Genomic DNA, 21,193 nt, shown 5'->3' with positions numbered 1-21,193 from the left:
TCAACCATTCTGTCTGCTTGGCTGCAGCTTGACGTTTGGAGGTTTTCAGGTGCCTGGCGAAGGGCGCCGCTTTTCATTCACTCATAAACTTGAGCCTTGTTGTATTTGAAATACTTTTTTCTGTACGGCGTTAAATGGAATATCTCACCAATGCGGTCGCCGTCAGTTCAAGTCCAGGTCATGCTGGCTTCCTCTCCGGCGGATGGTCGTGGGTTTCCCCTGGGCTGTGCCCGGTTTCCACCCACCATAATACTGGCCGCCGTGGTATAAGTGAAATATTCTAGAGTACAGCGTAAAACACCAATCAAATAAATAAATGGAATAAACCGGCCAAAATTAATCAAGGACGAAGCATATGAGACGAGGTACCCATAATATTATCATGAATCTAAGTTTAACACAAATATCACACATATCTCACGTAACACAAATATCACACCTCACGTAACACAAATACCAAACATACCTCATGCAACACAATTATCACACATATCTTACGTAACATAAATATCACAAACCTCATGCAACACAAATATCACACATACCTCACGTAACACAAATATTACACATACCTCACATAACACAACCATCACACATACCTCACGCAGCACAAATATCACACATAACTCATGCGACACAAATATCACACATACCGTACGTGACAAATATCACACATACTTCAGATAACACAAATATCACACATACCTCACGTACTGCTTCTCACAAACTAAGAAGAGGTCGAGTCCAGACAGAGGGTTTTCGGAAAAAAATAACGACAATCGAACCGAATGTTCAGGAGTGATTGTTTTTTTGTTTTTTCCAAATAGGCATACGTATATTTTTGAATGGCAATGTTGACATTTGCAGGAAGATGGTGTTCATGGTAGCTGACAACTAATCTTGGAGTCATTTATTCAATCTGTGCTTCAAGTAATTGTTTGCTTAAGGGTGGAGTGGTGAATTTTAAATTTGACAAGCGAAAGCCAGTCTCATGATTCAACATTGAAGTATACATCCAACTTTCCAACTTGTCGATGTTAAGATCTGCATACCAATCGTCAATCATAACGGACGTTAATGATCAGTAATGGGAAGACAAACTTCCAAGACATTTAAGATATTGTGGGAGCGCAGTCTTCCACCACTGCATAATGTCCAATTTCCTAAAAGTACAATAGTTCGCGCTTGTGTCCATTCTCTCAAGAGTGAAGAATCGTAGAAATCGTTTTTTTTTTTCAGATTTCCTGAATTTGCATCCCGATTTGGATTTGCACCAAACTTTAATGGGTTGGTCTTCACACCCAGGTCAACCGGTGGACACCATTTCATCGAAGAGTCTGTGTAACTTATCCCGTGAGTTTACTGACAGGCAGACAAATGCCCTATGTATTAGAGAAGAGAGGAAGGGGAGGTAAACTACATTGTCTTTGACTGAATTAACATCAAAAATCACTGACCACATAAAAAAGGTCTGTATTGAAAGTTTATTCATTAGACAAAATCCTATTTAACAGCAATATTTTAGTAAGTGTCAATGAGAGGTTTAGCATGTGGAGTTACGTCTTTGACAAAAGCACTCTTGTTGATGTCAAACACGTGGTCCGTATGGGAATGGGAAACACTGTTGTGTAAAGGAAGTCTATCGGTCCATACGGTGTACTCTTCATATGTGTAATTCACCCTTGTTTCTGTAGTTGTGTTGTTAAAGCAAGTAAGTAAACAATCATTCAGTACATGGCAGCAGAGAATGATATCTTTTTACACAACTTGAAACAGGCTTATATGAAGGCGGAAATGTTGAGCGATCACACCCATAAGTGCCTTTTGAATATGCCATATATTTTAGCCAATCAGAAGAGACGATCAAATCAAATCCCGATCATGTTATTGGCTAACTTTTGTAACCTTGGTTACATGAATATTCTCATTGATAAGCTGGCCAATAAATATATGCATGATGTACATGTACCTGAACAGCCCGGAGCACTAAAAGATGATAAACGATTGTCAACAACAACAACAACAAGTTTGGCACAAAGCGTTAGCAGGAGACGAATCTAAGCACTGAATCTAAAAATTCTTATAGGCACATCTTACATTTTTATATATATACATTTATTACCATAGAAGGCAGACAACGCCATTGGTCATATAATGCGAAAAAGCGATATAATATTTATCATGTACTGTACCATGTAACTTTATTAAGTCCTCTGAAGTCGAAACAGCCAAATTGGAAAGAATGTTAAACATCATACCTTGTACACCAAAATGAAAACTACGGATCAACGGCCCAGGAAGATCGAAACGTTACACCGACCTTATCACCAAGACGTCGCATATAGGCCGCCTTAGTACTTACGACCACAGACACTTTACAATAGCTTTGAGAAACATCTCCTCTTGGTTGGTATGGATGACTACATGAATGACTGGGGTCATCATTTGGGCTATATCGTGTATACACTGTTTGAGTGAGGCAGCAATATGCAAATAGCGGTTAGGCAATGAACACGAAGATATGCCTTTCCATGGGAATGGGACCGTGCTTCATCAGAGAGATAGACCTTCCATCGTAATGTGGCGAAAATGGGGCCATCCTTCAACAGGGAGATATGTCTTCAATCGTAATATGACGGAAAAGGAACCATGCTTCAACAGAGATATAGGCCTTCCATCGTAATGTAGCGGTAATGGGGCCATCCTTCAACAGGGAGATATGTCTTCAATCGTAATATGACGGAAAAGGGACCATGCTTCAACAGAGAGATAGACCTTCCATCGTAATACAACGGCAATTGGCCGTCCTTCAACAGGAAGGTAGGCGTTCTGCAGTAATGACAGCAATGAGACTGCCCTTCAATATAGAAAAATAGACCTTCCATCGTAATACGACGGTAACTGGTGGCCCTTCAACAGGAAACTAAGCTTTTCGCCTTAATATGAGGGTAACTGACCGTCTTTCAACGCTACAGACATAGGCCTTCTCCCGTAATGGGGCTACCTTTCAACGTTATAGACATAGCTAGCCTTCTGTCGCAATAGCGGTCATGAGAGGGTCCTCCCATACAGACAAATAGGCCTTCCATCATAATACGACGGCAACTGGTCGTCCTTTAACAGGAATATAGCGCTTCCATCGTAATACAACTGTAACTGGCCATTCTTCAACGCTAAATAGGCTATCTGCCACAATGCTGCCAATGGGGCTGTCATTCGATATAGACAAATAGGCCTTAATTTTGTAGTAATATGCCGACAGTATTTATGCCTTCGCAAAATACGGTTTCTTTAGTTTTTTCATTGTTCTCTGACAAACTCAAAATAATAAACTCGGCAGATGTACACAAACAAGTGCGCATTTTATCTTAATGAGTTAATGCCCTATACATGTAGGTATGTGATCAAGGCGATCAATGAACATATATATATGTAGGATATCAATATATTCAGATTGGTGTACAATAGCAACAATTACTGACTGCAGGAAACATTGATGTCGTCTTACACAAATACAAATGGATGATGATGATGTTATAACGTCCTACACAAGGATAATTCAGGTGTAATGTATTAATCCATCTGGGAAAATTGACGGTCTTATTCACAACTAAACGCCCAGCGCATAACAGCACATGTATGCACACGGCAAGATACATGCTATAGTTTTACCCTTATCGGGAAGATTTTCCAGCTGCCTATTGGAAATGAGTCTCACATCCCATGTGAGTATGCCGTATGCCAAACTAGAGGTATGGCTTCTGCAGTTCTTTTCCAAGGTGTCACGATGATCCCATTTCCGTGTCATGTCCCATTGATAACAGGAACAGTTGCAGATCCACAAATATTCAACTGGTATGTAGAATAACTTCGCTCTAAGCATCCAGGGGACAAAATTGTCGACATCATCCCGTATAGAGTTTACATATGATCCTTACTGACGCAGAATTAGGCATAACTGGACGCGGGGGGTGCCCTCCTCTGCAAACATAAAACGATAAGGTCGTGGATATTTTTAGGGTGGTATATTTGTTTAATTGCATTTTGTTTAACGTCATACCCTAGACTTTATAACTGACCACTGTTATATGCACGACGGCGGTCAGTTTTCATGGGTGGAGGACAACAAAGTGCCTGGAGTAAACCATCGACCTTCGGCAAGTTACTGACGAACTTCCCACATGTGACGTATGGATGTATATGCACACCGCACTGGTGAGCGACAAATGCATGCATGGTGTTCAGCAAACACTGGACGGCGCACACGGTCACACGAGTATCATCGACCGGTTAGACTCAACATGAGCTGGGGAATAAAAAAAAAATTCCCTGTCCAGGACTGGGTTTGAACCCGTACATTGTGTGTCCTAGCGATTAAAATACAAGCGCCTTTAGGGATGGTTTACTTATTTCACTGTTCTGTAACGTCACACTGAAGAATTGTTCACTGTTAGGATGGCCTCCGTTACCACTGTTCGTGACGACTTTTAGACAACAATCGATCAGCCATTCTTGTGTGGCCGTTTGCGCAGTCTACAGTGTAGCATTCGTTGAAAACCACCTGTCTATCAATAATATGGCGTACATAGCCAAGTCACACATGGGAAAGTGTGGTAGAAGTGTGGATACTGGTAGAAGATAAATGGTCTTTAGTGCACATCTGACTGCGCGAACGGTCACAAAAGTGTCGTCGAACACTTATTGTCATTAAGGTTAAGGTTAAGGCTTCGTCATCCGGGGCCAGGTGTCATATATACGACTAAAAGAAAAGCACCTCAATACTCGGCCCCTGCCCGATATATTTATCAATTTTTTACCATCGGCATTAAATAATTGGTCAAATACGTTTTAATTCATTTGTATAACAAATATTCCTAGTACATTAACCCGTAGGCTAGGTTGAGTCGTACATATATGCCGTACACAAATATTTCTACACCTACAGGTCAATGTGCTCGGACTATGAGTAGCCCTAGACTGGACGAAAGTCTGTTGCCTGAGTGATGCTAGAATGTATTCTTCTATTATAACATAATACTGAGCCTTATTCAACATAGTATCTTATTAGTCTAATAGAATCTTTATGTTGAATTAATAGAATATATGTGTTATATTTAAAAGAATAATCTGCTGCAAAAGTCTGTTGCAACACCAATAGATTCTGTTAAATTTAACAGATTAATTTTATGACTGTAGGTAGTTGTGAAAAAAAGGATACAAATATCGAGTTACGTGTACATGCAGTTCATGATCATGTTGGTGCCACGCATGACTTACCAGGAGAAACTGTCTGTGAGCCTTATGCTTCGCGTGTATTTCCCGTCGTTTTCTACCAGGCTGAAAAACGGGATAAATTTAAGCGATGTAAAATCTTAACTCGCATTTGTTTTTTCAAGTTTAGCAGGTAATTTTAGAGTCATCCTCAACATCACTGGAATCTATTTGTAAACAAAATCAGAGACAGAAGCTACTCTGGGATTTCGGTATTTATTCTTTAATTACACATATATAGACAAGTGATATAGAATTCTATACATGTCCAACTCTTATTACATATGTGTCCACTTACGATGAAATAGACGACAGCGATGAAAACGACCTGGAAGACGACGTAGAAGACGCTCACGATGATAACCATGATCTGTTCGGTCAACTCTGAGGTGGACAGGTGAGAGACAGTTGCATGCCATCCACACACGAAAGCCATCAGGACCAGCTGGATGAGCAGGTACGAGTCCTGGAGAGGAAACACGTGGTCGTATGTCATACATAGTATCATGATCTATTAATCTTATACCATCTTTGCTCATGCTGGCTTCCTACCCAGTCGTACGTGGGAAGGTCTCTCAGCAACCTGCGGGCGATCGTGGGTTTCCCAGTCCGTTTCCTTCCATCATAACGCTGGCTGCGTGAAATATTCTTGAGTACGACGTAAAACGCTAATGGAACAAAATAAATATATACCGGTATTTCATATCTGAATGTCGTCTTTCACTCGTGAACTCACTGTTCAATGAGTACGGTAGCCAACTGGGTGGTTACATATGGCATAAGTTGATTGTTGTAAAGGAAAGCGAACACACGATGAAACCGTTAAAACACGCCTTTACATCAAATTTATAAATATCAAAACTACTTAAATAAAATTTTATAAAGTTTGTGCATTCAAATTTTTGTATTCCATGCAAGATTGAACTTCTTCAGGGATTGGCTTCTCACAATATTAAATTATATGGTTCCAATATAGACCTGTAGCAATATCACAGTAACTAAATTTAATAAAGATTCACTTCAGATGTGTAAATGGGATAGCCAGGTTACTCGTAAGGGGATAAATTTTATCGTCATGAATATGTACGTAGGCTATCAAAATATCTCCTAAGTCACCTCAAGAGAAATAGGAATGTAATTATGTACCGGGTAATGCTTGTGGGTTCACGCACTGATTGAGGTACCTGATATTATAATTACAGTCAACTGAGATTAGGGTATTTATGTCATTATGACTTCACGCATTACTTAACATAACTGATGGTATACAACGTATGCCGGTGAGATAGGATATTCTTGATAAGTGTATTGTCTGAAAAATTATCTTAGACAACTAACTCTGCATATACACCATTTCGATGCTGGAGGATATCTTAGGCATTTGTAAAATGCCCGAGGTACTGTCTGAGACAATCGGCGGTACTTAACATATGAGTGAAATATAATATCCTCCCTACATAAAATGGCGTATTATCTGAGATAACCTGCAGTACATATACCACACGCGTGAGATAAGATATTCTCAGTACGTGAAATGATTAAGTGTTATCTGACATAACTGATGGTACACACCACACACGTGAGATCGGGTATCCCCAATACGTGACATGATGGACCATTATCTGATAAAGTATTATATGACATAACTAATGGTACACACCACACATGTGAGATCGGGTATCCCCAATACGTGACATGATGGACCATTATCTGATGAAGTATTATCTGACATAACTAATGGTACACACCACACATGTGAGATCGGGTATCCCCAATACGTGACATGATGGACCATTATCTGATAAAGTATTATCTGACATAACTGATGGTACACACCACACATGTGAGATCGGGTATCCCCAATACGTGACATGATGGACCATTATCTGATGAAGTATTATCTGACATAACTAATGGTACAGACCACACATGTGAGATCGGGTATCCCCAATACGTGACATGATGGACCATTATCTGATGATGTATTATCTGACATAACTGATGGTGCACACCACACATGTGAGATCGGGTATCCCCAATACGTGACATGATGGACCATTATGTGATGAAGTATTATCTGACATAACTAATGGTACACACCACACATGTGAGATCGGGTATCCCCAATACGTGACATGATGGACCATTATGTGATGAAGTATTATCGGACATAACTAATGGTACAGACCACACACATGAGATCGGCCATCCCCAATACGTGACCTGATGGACCATTATCTGATGAAGTATTATCTGACATAACTAATGGTACATACCTCACATGTGAGATCGGGTATCCCCAATACGTGACATGATGGACCATTATCTGATGAAGTATTATCTGACATAACTGATGGTACACACCACACATGTGAGATCGGGTATCCCCAATACGTGACCTGATGGACCATTATGTGATGAAGTATTATCTGACATAACTGATGGTACACACCACACATGTGAGATCGGGTATCCCCAATACGTGATCTGATGGACCATTATCTGATGAAGTATTATCGGACATAACTAATGGTACACACCACACATGTGAGATCGGGTATCCCCAATACGTGACCTGATGGACCATTATCTGATGAAGTATTATCTGACATAACTGATGGTACACACCACACATGTGAGATCGGGTATCCCCAATACGTGACATGATGGACTATTATGTGATGAAGTATTATCTGCCATAACTAATGGTACACACCACACATGTGAGATCGGGTATCCCCAATACGTGACATGATGGACCATTATGTGATGAAGTATTATCTGCCATAACTAATGGTACACACCACACATGTGAGATCGGGTATCCCCAATACGTGACATGATGGACTATTATGTGATGAAGTATTATCTGACATAACTAATGGTACACACCACACACATGAGATCGGCCATCCCCAATACGTGACCTGATGGACCATTATCTGATGAAGTATTATCTGACATAACTAATGGTACACACCACACATGTGAGATCGGGTATCCCCAATACGTGACATGATGGACCATTATCTGATGAAGTATTATCTGACATAATTAATGGTACACACCACACATGTGAGATCGGATATCCCCAATACGTGACATGATGGACCATTATGTGATGAAGTATTATCTGACATAACTGATGCTACACACCACACATGTGAGATCGGATATCCCCAATACGTGACCTGATGGACCATTATGTGATGAAGTATTATCTGACATAACTAATGGTACACACCACACATGTGAGATCAGATATCCCCAATACGTGACATGTTGGACCATTATCTGATGAAGTATTATCTGACATAACTGATGCTACACACCTCACATGTGAGATCGGGTATCCCCAATACGTGACATGATGGACCATTATCTGATGAAGTATTATCACCTATACATCATACAGGTGAGATAAGGTATCTTCATTAGGTATAATGTTCGAAGTACTTCTGAGATAACTCATGTACATACTATAATTGTGAAATAGAATGTCCACAGCATGTTCAATGATGAAGTATTTTTCTCTGAAAATAACTGATGGTACATACCATGTAAGCGAGATAGGACATCCTCATTTAAGTACAATGTATGAAATTTTATCGGAGATAACTGATGGTACATACCATATAAGTGAGATAGGATATCCTCGGTAGGTATTGGTTCAGTGCCACTTTGAAGGCAATGGCTGTTAGGAACATGGTGAAGGAGGAGCTCAGCCTGGCGTTATAGGCTGTCTTCGCCACCGAGAAGGAACACATGTGCATAAGGAATATTATCGCCTGAAAGATACAATACCAAAAAAGTCGTCTGTATGAAACTGGAAACAAAACTTCTGTAACAAACAATGAAACAAACTCGTCTGGGAAGAGTCATATGCAAACTTGTCTACATGTATGCATGAAAAGGACAGAATTTTCAAAAAGCTTACATAAATTTTTAGTTCTCAGTGTGGCTACCCAACATCTCTAATCCTTTTTTTTTCTTTCACTTCCTCGACGGGATGTCATTTGCATTAATAACTTTTTTCAAAGCCATTACCAAAAATACATCGGTGTTCTTGACATAATACATGAATCGGTAAAGTCTGTGTTTAGGATATCAGAGAGGAAAGACAAAGGCCATTTTTTTCTTATGGTACCGAAAACTCCATCATTCTTGGCCTGTTATCCCAAAGCACAAAAATCATATTCTGGATTTCATATTGGAAAGAGAAAGTCTAAATTCTGTGCATGATATTGGAAAAACAATGTCTGAAACGAAATCTAATCAGTCATTTTCTAAGTGTTCATTCGTAAAATTAGCAACACGTGAACCCTTGGATTCCAAGCCGTGGATTTCAAGCACTCCATTTATATTGCTGGGTGCCCTCGACTTTCTACCTTTGCATTTGTGTGCTAATACGAGCTAAAAGGGGTCATCACCATAAATACGTGGTTATGCACGTATTATGCAAAAAAAAAAAAAAGAAGCTTCTGACGTCATCAGCGCCTTACACTATCAGTATGATCGATCTTATAGAATCAAATCTTTGATCTAATATGATGATTAGTCCACTTTATGAGGGGTTTTTTTCATTTAAAAATACTTAAATCAATACTAATACTTAAATCAATACTAAATATTGATTAAAAATACTAAATCAATAGTTTGACCCTGCCAGTTTGGCCTATTATTTGCTCCAGTCTGGATCATCACTGGATCTTTCTTATCACCCTCTAACTGGATCACAAAAACTGTTTACATTTACCAAGAGAAGGAACACGTTCCATGTGAAGTAGCCGAGCTTACGGGCCGCCTGACAAGTGAAGGAGAGGGCGGGTCTACGAGTCAAGGTGGTGACAATGTCAGACTCGTACCCTTCCGGCTCGTGAGTGTCCACGTGTTCGAAGAGGTGCCACTCCTGGCAACAAAAAGGCAAGGCCGATATAAAACAGGATCTAAGTTACTGTATTTCAGCTTAATTTTGGTAAAAATTCGTTTTCAAAAGAACATAAAGACCTTAAATAATACTTTTATGAATAATATGTTTTTCTGACATGAAATTAATAAAACTTGAAAAAAAAACTCTAGTGGCTCTGTAATATGAATGGATCAGTCAGTATCAAGCAAAATGTCTCTAGAAAAATGATAAGGTTTAGGTGAAATATAGTAATTGGAAAAGAAAGGCTTTCAGTTGATTAGATGACGTAGAAATGGATAGACAGATTTAATTATTTAGAGATTCATCAAATGTCTAAATATTGGTGAAAAAACTTTTTCGTGAATTTGTGTTTTTTGCATCAGAAGAAATCTACCGATACGGGCCAACACATAACTATGTTACCACTAAAACGTATGAAAAACATAATCATCGTGGTTGCTAATACAGCGCGTAAACCTGTTCTCTAAATCCACAACCAGTAAACATACTGGACAATGTGCCAGTCAGAAATTCAAATGGCAAATCCGTCACCAAGAAGCGTAATCTATAAACACTAATTTATATTTACCATGCATCCAAATAAAAACTAATTGGCTAATCTGTTTTGGGGAGAATCTTGTGATAACGGAAAGCAGCGCAGAGATATTCGTTATCAAAATCCACCACCTGGAAACTCATTTGAAAAATCCATTTTATGAAATCCAAACAAGTGATTCCAGAAACATTCTGCAAGAACAAGGCTTGAAAACCTATCTGGAACTTTCAACATAAACCCATTTCGGCACGGTCAAGATCCGGAAACCCACGTGGCTCTTCAAATATGATGAACCCAATTTGGCAAAGTCAGCTTCCAGAAACCCACGTGTCATTTCAGTCATATAACGATTCTTATTCGGCATTTCCATCCCTTCTGGATCGTCCAATTGACCATCCACACTGGATCGCCCAACTGACCATCCACACTGGATCACCCAACTGACCATCCATGCTAGATCGCCCAACTGACCATCCATGCTGGATCGCCCAATTGACCATCCACACTGGATCGCCCAACTGACCATCCACGCTGGATCACCCAACTGACCATCCATGCTGGATCGCCCAATTGACCATCCATGCTGGATCGCCCAACTGACCATCCATGCTGGATCGCCCAATTGACCATCCACACTAGATCGCCCAAATGACCATCCACGCTGGGTCACCCAATTGCCCACCCACACTGGATCGCCCAATTGACCATCCACGCTGGATCGCCCAGTTGACCACCCACACTGGATCATCCAATTGACCATCCACACTGGATCGCTCAACTGACAATCCGCACTGGATCGCCCAACTAACCATCCATGCTGGATCGCCCAATTGACCCCCGTACGGGATCGCCCAATTGACCATCCACGCTAAATCAACCAACTGACCATCCATGCTTGATCACCCAATTGACCATCCATGCTGGATCGCCCAAATGACCATCCAACCTGGATCGCCCAAATGACCATCCACGCTGGATCGCCCAATTGACCATCCACGCTGGATCGCCCAATTGACCACCCACGCTGGATCACCCAGTTGACCATCCACGCTGGGTCGCCCAATTGGCCACCCACACTGGATCGCCCAGTTGACCACCCACACTGGATCGGCCAATTGACCATTCACGCTGGATCGCCCAACTGTCAACCAGGCTGGATCATCCAATTGACCATCCACTCTGGGTCGCTCAACTGTCAATCCGCACTGGATCGCCCAACTAACCATCCATGCTGGATCGCCCAATTGACCATCCACACTAAATCACACAAATGACCTATATAAATAGATTGACACAAACATTGCTTTCTAAATAATTATTTCATCGATCCGAAAAAGAAATCCCTGAGTCTATCTCACAATGATTTTTTTACTCCAAAATCCCAATATACAAAACGTTACATAAGAATTATTAAAGGAACTTTAATATGACACTGACACATGGGTGAGAATAATAGAAAAATAGTTGAAGCTCGAATTAGAAATGGCTGCAGACCTGTTTATCGACGAAATTTCCCTGGTGGAGATAACTGGGATCCAGAGGGTCAGGTGACAGAGTTATCTCCTCTGACGACCGCTCGGACGCCACTGTCACCGTCAAGTTCTGTGAAATGAGGGAATAATATTTATTTATTTGTTTGGTTAGTGTTTTACATCGTATATATGGTGAGAGGACAGAGCCTGGGGGAAATCCGCGACCATCCTCAGGTCGCTGGTTGACTTTCCCTCGTGTGGTCGGTGAGGAAGACAACTTGGACTTGAACTCACAGCGACCGCCTTTGGTGAAGACCCCTGGGTCATCATAATTCCGCCGCGCTGGCGCGCTATATATAACCACCTCGGCCACGGAGGCCACGGGATAATTTGAAATGTGGAAATCGTATGTGGAAGTGGAATTCGGACAACATAGCGGTTTCGTGTGCCAATGATTCCTCTGGGTCATGTTCTGAAACAACAGCTGATATTTAAACAATACAACAAACCAGTACTACGGCTTGAAATCCTCACCTGGCAGTCGAAGGGGAAATAGTCCAGCTCCATGGTTTCTGTGAATGTCCCCCTGGCCGTTAGCCTTTCGATGACGTAATCCTCCCCAGTGGTCGGGCTGGTCCATAGCTCCCTTCCCTGTACTTTCGTAATATTACTGTCCGTGTTTTCTATGTACAACATTGGACTCCATTCCACCCTCATCGTTCCCAAAGACTGTTGAAGAGGACATGTTTAGATTACTTTTCTGTGTCAGCGAGGGACCGCTTGGGTGGCCTAACGGTTAGAGCTTCCGCCTCCAAGTCGGGAGACCCGGGATCAAACTCATGTCGGGTCATCTCAAAGACTTTTTAAATGGTACTTGTTGGTCTCAGTATAATGAAACTGGCTGTTTTGTGTCTTCGGCATGTTACTTCAGTGGTGATGCACATTGGCGGCATGTTACGTACGACGTTAAACCCCAAGCTTACACACATTCTGGCAGATACAGCCCCCAACATATAAGCAGGCGGATTTATTGCAGACCGTCTTAGGCCTAATAACTGAGAATATTCCGTTTTGTCTCAGAACTTACTCTGGTCTACGGTGTATATTAAAATGGAGTTGTATGGCACAAATAACGACAAAGACGTTGTTGGTGGGAATCTCCAAGCTTTTGGAAAAATTCTTATTCCACCTCCAGAGCAAATGATAAGAAACGCAAGTCTGCCAGATTGTGAGCTACTGGAAAGATCTGCTCTATATGACAAAACTTTTTGAAATGTATGAATACTTCGTCTACCTCGATCTACCTCGTCAACCTTTGATATCAACTTTCCTTTAAATAAATTTGGACACTCTTGACGGTTTTAACTTTTTGAAGCACATACATTATTGGCCATATATAAAGAAAAACGTTCTCAATATTTCAAGACTCTACTTAAACCTCTTGCAAATATTATACGGAACAGGGCTAACGAGTTCTTCTAGATTGTTCTATGTAAAAATCAACTTCTAACGTCATGAAGCTCTTCAAAATTGGCTTGCCTAGTTCCAACTATACATACGTCCGTTTTGGTGTCGAACAACCTATCGTCGTTCAGCCACCGTGCCTGAATAATGACGTCAGCATTGAAGGTTTCCGAGACGGTGTCCACCTGACCCACTTTACGGAAAGTCATCCGTAAGAACACCTTCGTGTGAACCTATTAACGGAAACGGAAAAGTAGGTCAAGAAGGGGAGAGTACCGTGCTTATACTATACATTACAACCATGCAGTCTGTTTAACCCAAGATAAAAGGACGAATGATTCTGAACGATTTTTTTCTGATGGGTTTGATATAGTGTTCGCATAGTTTTTCGTTGTCATGGATACAGAAACTGACTAAACATGTTCACTGTAGTCGATCGTCGGATCATAAAAAGCTGATAGTTCACCTGGGGATTCCACACTTCTTGTACTCTGGCTCTCAATATAGTGCGATTGTTACAAGCATGAGCACCATGACCTGTAGGCCTACATATGTGAATGGATGATTTTTGTTTCATAGTTTTATTAGAAATATCCATCTGGTTATTATATCAATTATATTATTATTATTATTATTATTATTATTATTATTATTATTATTATTATAATATAGAAATAACTTAACAAAGGCTGTGCTGATTGTTCAAAGAATAAAAAAAAGCGTAGCAATGCACTGAGTGGGATTTCGCTGTAACAGTGAGTATGGCAGCAGGTTTGGATGGCGGGGTGGGGAATGTGGGTAGATGTGGCGATAGCAGTTGGGGAAGAGTGGTGAAGTGCAGGATGGGGCGGGGGGTGGTGGGGGGAGGGTACAGAAAGCCAGGTGAGCAATTAACTAGATTACATGTATATACTTATCCAAGGCACGATAAAAATAATGTAAAAACAGATGTATATCTTCATCGTGAGAACATCACATACGCCCTAGAGGAAAGCTCGGGACGTGCCCGAGAATTGTGGGTTATATGACGATTTCCAGACATATAGAAAGACGATAACAACAAGGGGTGGCATTCAAAAGATAGCAGAAAGTGTCTTGCCTCTTTTTCAAACGCCGTTTCAGGCCGCTTTGCATATAAAACTGAGATGCATATGTGGTACTCGCTAAAGAAATGGGAAAGAGTCCCAAGCATTATGAAGTGGATAAAGAGCACGGTGTGGGACGGGATTCTTTAAAACAACGCTTAGAGTAGCACCTTGACTGGTTATGTTGGCGTTACATAATTTCATAGCCAAACAGCGCAAACGTAATCAATACTTACAGTTTTCCCACCCTAGGATGGAACGAAACAATACAGAAACGTGCTTATACTTCGTTCAGAAAAAGTGTACTGTCACCACAAGTAAATAATATTCATGCCATGTTATGCAATACATAAAGAACAATGACAATAACCCATGCAATCTTGTAACGACATGCAATGAAGTGGTAATGAAATTCAGTGCTGTAGGCCTGTAGCTTTCTAAACACAAGGAATGGCAACAAGCTATACATACGCCGGACACAATACTGTGGTGTTTACACATCCGTAACGAATGGCCTAGCCAAATCTGACGTACAAAAATATATTTTACTAGCTATGTACACTATCTGAATAGAAAACAATGTCACAGTAGTCGGTTAGTGTTGTTATGTATACGAGTGACCGGCCTAAGTATAATACGCCATTGTCGTTGTAAATATGAGATCATGTTGGTGCGTGCATTTCAGGACAGCAATACCGAAATACATTAAAACGGGTATATAATGAACGGCTTCAGACTTATGTCATTCGAGACTCATTAAAACTAATACCTTAGGCTGTGAGTCGAAATGGAACGCCAGTTCAAATTAAACCTCCAGAGCATCGCATTATACCCGATTCACTCACATCGGTTTAGCCCAGTGCAATGCAGACATTGTGTTGAAAGAACACCATATGAAATGTTACGTGATAACTATATAATTAAATAATGATTACTATATATCACGGGGTTTTTACCGTAATTTACATTATCGTATCGTTTGAATGTGCTGCATGTATGCATGTGTCGAATTCCTAGCTCTAAATCTACACTGCAAAAACAAATGTTTATCATTTAATCATATCTCTGCAAGATATTATAAACGTGCTTAACAAATTAATGCCTTTCAGTAAATATCGGACTCGTGTCTTTACTATTTAGAACGTTAAAATCATTCCAAAGTTTCAAAAAGCTGTGATTTGATCGGTTTTATACATTTTAAGAAATTCATGAACTATTTTGAACGGTAACTATAACTGATGCTTACTTTTAACATGTTAAAGGTGTGTTTATTTTTCAGATACATACGTATGTTTCATAAATATATTGATTTATTTTATAAATACCCATATTTATAGTATAAATGCAATAATTTATGTAGTAAATTGAATGGGTTCATCGCTTAAATGGAGTGATTTAAAGTTTTCAATGGATATGATTAACATTATAAAGCAGTCTTATTATCAGTTGCTGTATAAACATATTTAAGTATTAAACGTTACAATTAAACATTATGCGCATTAATTATCTGTTGGAAAGAGATGTTTAAATGTTAAACATTTGTTTTTTCAGTGTAGGATCTGCATAATGGCGATATCCGCGGTTGCAATTATCCGCGTTCGGATTTTATCTGTATGTATATTAATGACTGTCTACGCAATTTAGATATTTCCTATATCCCAAATTTCTCCATGAACTGCATCGGCATGTTTGGATGAGCTGACCCAAGAATCTGAGTTTCCTGCTGAACTATAATAAAATTCATCTCAGATAACTGAGTCAAATAACCAGATCAAGTGAGTCATCGAAGACTTCACAAATGGCGGACATTTTCTTCGAAAAACTCCCGTTGGTCACCAAACGAATGAAATGTGCGTTTTATGACAGCCGATGTGGTCACAAAACTCTGAGCTAAATTAGCTACATATATACTGGAAAAGTTAATCCAACACTTTTGATGGTTTTCCTTTTACATGTCCATTTTGTGCGAGTATTTTTTTCATATTGCATTCCTCTTGCAAAAGACCTTATTTATTTATTTATTTATTAATTATCCTATAATAATTTTATTACGGTTATTATTATTATCCTTGTTATTGTGTTGTTATTATGTTGTTGTTGCTTAACGCCAATTTTTGTCACATACGATGGATGTCTGTTTTATGTGCGGTGGAGATAGAGATCGGAGTACCTATATAGTTCACCTCAAAGTAAACTAACAACCATAAGTAAGATATTCTGGCGACCTTCCCACTTGTGACAATATTAGTGAAAAGCGCGTGGTCTCCACCAAATGTCCCTAATACAATAGAAGTAATATCCATTTTAGATTTTTTCCAGTTAAAAGGTGTCAGGTTACTGCATGCAGGATTTCAAAAATTTTACCGGAAGCACCTAGTCTAAAATCGTGGAAATCCTTATCCGGGACTTTATGGGGAGGTAGCATCAATTACAGATGTGGTACTAGAATATGGAATATTGGTAAAAGGTCAATATTATTTGCGTAAATTCAGAATGTTGTCTAATAAAAACAAGCAATGTTGTAAATGACATGTATGTATGAACGAAACCCCACGAGTCTTATCAATTATTCATGCATGCAAAACAAGTCGACATAAGGCTGTCGATAATTCAGCGTCAGAAATTAAGGCCTCATAAAAGGCAAAGGTAAACTGGAAGCTTTTCATGAGTTTTATTGCTCCCAGACTCCATTTAAACTGATACAAAAGGTTAATTAAAGGGTAGATCAATAACCGATCAATCAGGTCTGTTCTGAATCCCAGTTACGTAAACCTTAGAAAAAGTAAACTGGAACCGTTGACGAGTGTGTCAGCACATTAACTCTGCTCCGGTATCGACCTCTAATGACGCCGCTCAGTGTAGGCGGATATTTGGCTATATTCCCAGACTTGGGTGCGGTTAGTCAATGTATGGGTTTTGATTCATTATTTTATTTTATTTTATTGCCGTCTAAAGATCATTTCACTTAAAGTGATCTATATGATAGGAGGAAACTACCCGAGGGAAACATACGACCATCGGCATATTGCCGGAAGACATTCCCACGTACGGTGAGAGAGAAAGCCAGCATGAGCTGGACTTGAACTCACAGCTGGGCTCCACAGCCCTTGTGCTTTGCTAGAATGCTGATCACTAGGCCTATATGTGGTTTGATCTTATGAGTAAATTATTTCATCTCTGTACGAAAACGCATAGATGATTTATGTTTGAATGCAAAGAATGAATTGACTCGCATTTGAATTAATGAGTTCACGTTTGTCTAAATGAATAAATGACGTGAATAAACAAATACAAGAACATGTGAATAAATCTTAACTGAATAAATACAACCATACTATTATCGTTGTAATTTGAGGATGTAAAAGAAATCATAGAGGCTTGGTGAATCACCCCTCCCGCCCTCGCCCAAGTCTATGTGGTGTATTAACCAGTCAAGTGTTACCTTTCCTTGCTTCCACGGCGCAATGGTGGTTGACGGAAACACTTCCGGGGTCGTGTGACTGACCCCACTACGAGAATAGACCCCATTGACAACTGCAGGCCGTACACTCTTTGGATCCACCGTGGGGCTTTCGTTGACTCTCCCTGGCATAGGGGCCAAGTTATGGTGACCATGCCTTATCCAGAAGAGAGATGTGTTAAAGGGACCGGGATATGGCCCCGGTTCCTCCACGGGTTCCAATTTTCCGCACCATGGTTCTGTTAAGGATCCACTCATACCTAGGGATTCGTTCAGCTTATCCGTACTGGGTTCCGGGGCTAACTTTATCTTCTTTTTCCGACGTGTAAGCGGCTTAACTTCGGTGGTCTCCCCTTCTTTCTCCGAGTGGTGTGTTGGAGAGTCTTTTTCGTCCATAACACCGCTGTCCGGAGATTCCTCGTGTGCTTGCATATTGTTTTTATTTTCAAAACGTACTTTGCTGAAGCCGTCAGATTATAGAAAGGGGTAGGGATTCAATGCCAGATGGCAGAATCAAAAATGACCTCTTCAACTGTGTTGCGTAATTCCCTCCATGAACTGTAAAAACGTGAACATTTTCACACCTATGTCCCCTTCACGTCAATGAGCCAGGCTGAAACCACCAAATATGTAATTCAATATTATGTACGAATGAACTGTTTCCTGTGGTAACGAAGTAAGCATTAGTAAAGGCACACCAACTGAGTTAACTCCCATCGATGAGACAACACATTCTAAAATCTTCTGCAATATTGTTCTCAAATTATCGAATTTGGTTGTACTTGATTGCTCCACGCTCAAGTTCATCTGTCGCAGGAAGTTCGCCGTAACACTATCTCTGTAACAGCATGCATGTAACAATAAAACCGTAAAGGTTCAACAGTGTGGCCTAAACGACAAATTAGTAAAAATAATGAGGCAGAAACAACAGAGTTGTAACAATGTTGCAGAAACAACAAAGCTGTAATGATATGGCAGTTACAATAAAGCTTTAAATGTATCACGTTTTTAAACTGTTTTTTTTATTTAAGTATTTTATACTATCAACTTATAGAGACAGGTACAAAGCTAAGCATTGACGAAAGACATTGGTTATGGCTTCCAAAACATACATAATTATTCCTTCCAATTTATTTATATTTTTATTTGATTGTTTTTTTTTGTTTTTTTTTGCGCCGTTCTCAAGAATATTTCACTCATGCGACGGCGGCCAGAATTATGGTGGGAGGAAACAGGGCAGAGCTCGCGTGAACCGCTCGATCGTCCATTTTAAGTTACCGATTTACAATGACCTATACTGTATCTGTGTTTTTTGGCCGAAAATGCGGTAAGTGCTTCTGGAGTTTTTCACGAGAAATCATTTATGTTTTCATTCTAAAATCAAATCAATGATTAAATCTTTGTGGAGTCAGTCGCCTTAACGGTAGAACCATATATATATATATATATATATATATATATATATATATATATATATATATATATATATATATATATATATATATATATATATATATATATATATCGTATCAGTCCAACAATTCTTGACAACATAAAAGTACTTGAAAATTCCTACCAGGAAAAATGTATGGAAAAAATTCCATCAAGTGAATTGCTTAATTATTACGAGTAACGCAGGCTTATGGTGTTTTCTCGTCCTATATCAAAATTTAATCAATTTTGTTCAAGTAGAAGTCGACATGAATATACATGTACTAAAAAGACATCCTGAAAAGCTTCGGTACTGACTCGTAATTTGTGTTGTCTTTAATTATTCATTTTATACACTTTGCTTCCCTTGGTAACTTGTACATTTTGTCATCAGGAATTCACTGGACCAAGATACTCGATAGCTGGAAGTTAAAATTATGGATTCGACCGCGGCTTTAAGTCAGCAGATTTGTAATGTACCGAATTATGGGCGGTCCCTTTCACAAGGTTCCACCTGGTTTCCTCGATCTACAAAACTGACCCTGATGAAATATTCTTGACTAAATTTATTTATTTATTTATTTATTTGACTGGTAACTACTGGTAACTACTGGTAACTACGCCGTGCTCCAGAATATTTCAACTTTCTTCACTATAATAAACGATGAAGTAAACAAGCTAATTATTTCCGGTGCCATTAAAGGGATATACATTATGAAACCAGTAAAAAGGACAAAATCGGACCAAATGTCTGTAGAAATCTTTGGTCCAGCATTTTTATTTTATACAATCTTTCGTTCTTTAATTAATGCCTTGATTTTAATAATCCAACAGGAGGTTTCCATGAACGACTGACGCATTTGCCTATAAAGGTTTTCAGATCAATTCGCCTACAAACTGTACAGACACTACAAACAGTTTTGTATGTATAAATACAGGTACATATCATTGCGACTGGAATCGTAATTTCATATTTCTTTTTCTATAACTTGCCGCATATAACATTTTCATATTTCATGACAAGTGCTTTTTCAAATAATTCAAATTAAAACATATTTATTAATCGGTTAATCTTGACTGGTAACACGAATATATCTTCTCATTTTCACACCCTCCTTAGCAATTAAGTCAGCTTACCTGTGAGATAGAAGTCATTAATCTTCACCAGTCCATGCAAGGGTAGTTATGGACTCATCCCTTAAGGTGTGTCACTCAGGTGTGCCAGAGACACGGGGTCTTAGCGACTGTCCGACGGATTGCCGTATTTATCTCACCGGTAATAGACCGGTAGGTCTACATCTCCTATACGTATATCACTTTAACAGCGGAACGTCTTCGCGGTCAAACATGCCCGTGGAATTTTTGCCCCCGTTAAGCCCTTAGCAACACGACAGCGTGCAAATATATCTATATAGACGCGTACCGAGCGATTCTAATGCATGCATACAAGCCGAGCGGCCGAACTGTCATATCAGGTTGTATTATGCGCTCGCTATGACAACGACCTCACCCTACAGCCGCGTAAAAAAATAGAGAGACAAGTAA

The 21,193-nt window shown here is 39.7% G+C and overlaps 1 protein-coding gene across 1 annotated transcript; it reads right to left on the bottom strand.

Moving 5' to 3' along the window:
• Positions 1-1,981: 1,981 nt before the first annotated feature.
• LOC135478300 (uncharacterized) lies at positions 1,982-20,870 on the bottom strand. The gene is made up of 11 exons (XM_064758574.1): positions 20,786-20,870; positions 18,200-18,830; positions 14,994-15,005; positions 13,768-13,905; positions 12,743-12,937; positions 12,231-12,338; positions 10,028-10,180; positions 8,904-9,059; positions 5,570-5,737; positions 5,278-5,337; positions 1,982-3,981 (listed from the first exon to the last, which is right to left on the bottom strand). The coding sequence occupies exons 2-11, from the start codon at positions 18,647-18,649 to the stop codon at positions 3,949-3,951; spliced, it is 1,473 nt and encodes a 490-aa protein (XP_064614644.1). The 5' UTR covers positions 18,650-18,830; positions 20,786-20,870; the 3' UTR covers positions 1,982-3,948.
• Positions 20,871-21,193: the final 323 nt, after the last annotated feature.

Source organism: Liolophura sinensis, chromosome 11, assembly GCF_032854445.1.
Source record: "Liolophura sinensis isolate JHLJ2023 chromosome 11, CUHK_Ljap_v2, whole genome shotgun sequence".
NCBI lineage: Eukaryota > Metazoa > Mollusca > Polyplacophora > Chitonida > Chitonidae > Liolophura > Liolophura sinensis.
Note: the sequence above shows the minus strand (reverse complement) of the source record. Positions and strands in the feature narration are given on the sequence as shown.

Excerpts from the sequence above, each read along its gene's own strand:
- LOC135478300 (XM_064758574.1), bottom strand. The coding sequence starts at position 18,649 with ATGCAAGCACACGAGGAATCTCCGGACAGCGGTGTTATGGACGAAAAA. Across the intron at positions 5,738-8,903 it reads TATCCTATCTCACTTATATG|GACTCGTACCTGCTCATCCA; the intron begins GTATGTACCATC and ends TTTCCTCTCCAG. Across the intron at positions 5,338-5,569 it reads TCGCTGTCGTCTATTTCATC|CCTGGTAGAAAACGACGGGA; the intron begins GTAAGTGGACAC and ends CCCGTTTTTCAG.